Source organism: Zingiber officinale, chromosome 2B (assembly GCF_018446385.1).
Source record: "Zingiber officinale cultivar Zhangliang chromosome 2B, Zo_v1.1, whole genome shotgun sequence".
In the NCBI taxonomy this organism is placed as follows: Eukaryota; Viridiplantae; Streptophyta; class Magnoliopsida; order Zingiberales; family Zingiberaceae; genus Zingiber; species Zingiber officinale.
The window spans coordinates 14,425,054-14,428,412 of NC_055989.1; the positions used below are offsets into that span (position 1 = coordinate 14,425,054).

The following is a 3,359-nucleotide window of genomic DNA, read 5'->3' on the forward strand; positions in this document are numbered from 1 at the left end:
AAAGGAAGGGTAGCTAACAATTGTGAGATTTGGTTCGCTTGTCAGCTCATACGAGGACAATGGCCAGGGAACATACAGCGTGTAGGTGTTCTCTTAACAACTATGTAAACACTCACGAATGTAATAACAAGGGGATTCCATTCATTCAAAACCATAGACCAGGTTTTCTCTATCTTTTTCTTCTCGCATATCACCTCAAGTAAATCTAAACTTGAGTATCAGAGTGACTCCGAGATCTGTCCCATGATCAGTCTGACCCTATTGTGGAGTACATTTCAGACTTGTTCATCTCAATCATCAGCGGTCTTTGGAGAAAGTGGACGTTAGCAAGTTCATTTACCAATAGCTGCACCCTTTGTGGTATTTGATCGGAACACTAATGAAAAAGATTTTTAAGATCATGACTCGAGTGATCTCTACAACTCCACTTGATAAGTTATTGAGCTGAATAGTAATATTCTAATCAACTTGGAAAATCCATCCAGATCGAGTCAGTATACTCATCCTAATAATGAGTTCTTAATTATTTCTTCCAAAGAAGTCAACGGCGTACAAAGGGACTGAAGAATTATGATAACTGAGCATCAAGTCAACGAATAGAGTAAAATTAAGCAACTTGGATCATCCAAATTCCAACGTAAAATTGGATTTATTCCTTTGTTCTCTGCTCTGCATTAGAGTGAAATGATCAAGCTGCCTTGTCCTGGTTTTGCTTCCCGTCGTGCCTTTCCTTCTTGGAGGTGACGATGCCGTCGGTGCCGGCGAGCAAACCGTACTTGTCCTTCCTGGTGTAGATGGTGCACTCGAAGCCAAGGGTGACGGCGAGCACCCGCTGAACGTAGTTGGCGACGTCGATGGGCGACTTGCCGCCGGCGCAGGTGAGCTCCCTCGGCAGCTGGTTCAAGAACGTAATCTCGTACACCGGCCGCGGGTTCATGAAGAAGAAGTAAGGGTCGAAGAGCTTCCACCCCCTGGCGCTGGTGCCGTGGAACATGCTCTGCTTCGTGTTGATGGCGACGGGGACGATGCGGTCGGTGAGCTCCGCGAAGAGGGCGGAGAAGCGAAGCAGGAAGGGCTCGCGGCAGGTGGTGCCCTCGGGACAGATCACCAGGTCGCCCTCCTCCAGCAGCCGCCGGATGTGGGCGGCGTCCTTGTCGCGCTCCCGCGTCAGCGCCACGGCCTTGATTGGCGAGATCAACTCCGAGAACTTGCTGATGCTGTAGGTGACGCAGCTGATCTTGCGTCGAAGAGCGACGGCGGTGACCACTGGATCCAGCACCGTGCGGTGGTTGCAGACGAAAAGCACGCCCGGGTGGCCCTTCTTGGGCGGCGGCGGCGGCGTGCCCTTCACCACCAGCTTGATGCCCATGAGGCGGTAGTTGTGGAAGACGATGCGCTCGGGGAGTGGAAGGTTGATGTAGACGCGGAGGAGGGAGAGGAAGAAGCCAAACGGAATCCACAGGAAGGTGAGCAGGGCCACCATCGGCGCCGGCTTCTGGACGAACCGGCCGTCGTGGAGGATCACCCGGTTCAACAGCTGGTTCTTAGGAACCGGTTTGAGTTTGCTGTGCGGCACCATGTAGGCTTCCTGAACCGTAATAAACCGCCCAATTCAAATTTAGGAATTGAACCGTACTAATGATACGAGTTTTATCGATTTAATTAAATATATATTGGATTTTATTAATATAATTGTTTTTTATTTAATTATTTGGATAATTTGTGAGGAATAATTTTGATCGAACCTTGCAAATGGACATGAAATCGTGGTCGGTCTCGCGGTCGCCCATGCCGACGTCCGGCGGGGCCGCTCCGAACTCTCTCTCCACCGCCTTCCTCTTGAGGTCTCCGAGGAGCACGCCGGGGTTCTTAACGAAGCCGGTGGCGCGGCCGGACTTGGTGACCTCCAGCTCCGTTCCCAGTACGGCGTCGGCCCCGAGGAACCCCCGCACGAAGGGCTCCACCATGACTGTGGGGTTGGCGGTGACGACACAGCGCCGGCCGCCGCAGGCGTTGAAGACGCGCCACGTCTCCGGGTGCACGTCGTCGGCGTAGAAGCGGGGGAGCACGGAGCGGGCCACCATCTCGATGTCGCGGAGCCTGAGGCGGGCGACGGCGATGAAGACGAGCGTCTTGATGGCGAGCGACTCGGAGAGGAAGATATAAGTGAGGTAGACGAACGGCACGGAGAGAAGGAGGAGGACGCCGCGGAGCAGGCTGCCGGCCTCCACCGCCACCAGCATGAAGTACGGGAAGGCGCTCCGCGAGAGCAGGAGCGTGCCGTCGAGGTCGGCCGCGACGGAGTGCGCGGAGCGCCCGCGCAAGCCGCATTGCTCGACGCCCTTGAAGCGAGACGACCCCATCGCGACTGATCTCTCCGGCACCGGTAGTAATGGACTTGATGGTGGCGAGAAGAGGAGTTTATAGAGTGGCGATCGATGTAATGAATTGAACGACGACCTCTATCTCTTTGCTTTCTTCTTCTGACGTACGGTGGCTTCAGTGCGCAGGAATTGAATTGTGCCTTAAGATCACCGGCCGATCGCATCCCACTAATTTAACACTGTCGTCCCCACGGTGCAGTGTGGAATATCTCTTGCATGTGCTGTGATAAAGAAGCCGGCCCGTGATTTATCTCATTTTTCAGATAGTGAGGGTCATCCTTCTCGAGCCTGTGATCTATCTCCTTTTTCAGATTGTGAGGGCTATCCTTCTAAACCGAGATGAGGATTTCATCCTTTTTAATGCCAACACTGTCCCTTCAATCCAACCAATTCAACTATAGCAAAGTACTCCGGTGATTTACATTCCTATATTTTGTTACACGACTGATAATACTAAATCATTTGAGATGAACATTGATCATGTTCAAAAGTTGAGTAAATGAGCAACTAGTGAGGTGGCAGGAGTGTTAACGGATAAAAGGCTTTGAGTTGGGAGATACAAACCTTGAGCTGGAAGTTATGTGATCTCGTCCGGAAGTTGAGTCAGATGAAGGCGAACCTTGTTGTGCGGAAAGTTAACGGAGAGTCGTTGAAGTCTTGAATCTGCCTGGTACCCCCCAGAAAGGTTCGCATGGACAACCGACGGAGAGAGATGACAGGGACGATGACGCTGTCACTCTGCACACACTCGGACGAATCCACCAATCGTTAGAGACCAGAAACCAGAGAAAAAGTCCCCGGGTCATGCCCTCCGACGCTCAAATCAGGTACTTTTTCCCCAGAAAATACAGAGAAAGGACGAAAGATAGAAACTAGTGAGAAATGACGAGTGAGCGTACCTGCATAAGGGACAAGGTATCCCTTTTTATATTGCAACGGAAGTTTCTGGGTCTGACGGGTGTCAGGGAATATCGG

General features: G+C 51.9%; 1 protein-coding gene across 1 annotated transcript; it reads right to left on the bottom strand.

Annotated features, from left to right (window-relative positions):
• Positions 1–503: 503 nt before the first annotated feature.
• Positions 504–2,642, bottom strand: LOC122045362 (glycerol-3-phosphate 2-O-acyltransferase 6-like). The gene is made up of 2 exons (XM_042605554.1): positions 1,746–2,642; positions 504–1,588 (listed from the first exon to the last, which is right to left on the bottom strand). Exons 1-2 carry the CDS (start codon positions 2,361–2,363, stop codon positions 689–691), a joined length of 1,518 nt encoding a protein of 505 aa, XP_042461488.1. The 5' UTR covers positions 2,364–2,642; the 3' UTR covers positions 504–688.
• Between the last annotated feature and the right edge of the window lie 717 nt (positions 2,643–3,359).

Bases quoted from the DNA above. Each gene is read 5' to 3' on its own strand.
- LOC122045362 (XM_042605554.1), bottom strand. From the start codon at position 2,363: ATGGGGTCGTCTCGCTTCAAGGGCGTCGAGCAATGCGGCTTGCGCGGG. The intron at 1,589-1,745 runs GTTCGATCAAAA...ATTACGGTTCAG, and splicing joins ATTTCATGTCCATTTGCAAG to GAAGCCTACATGGTGCCGCA.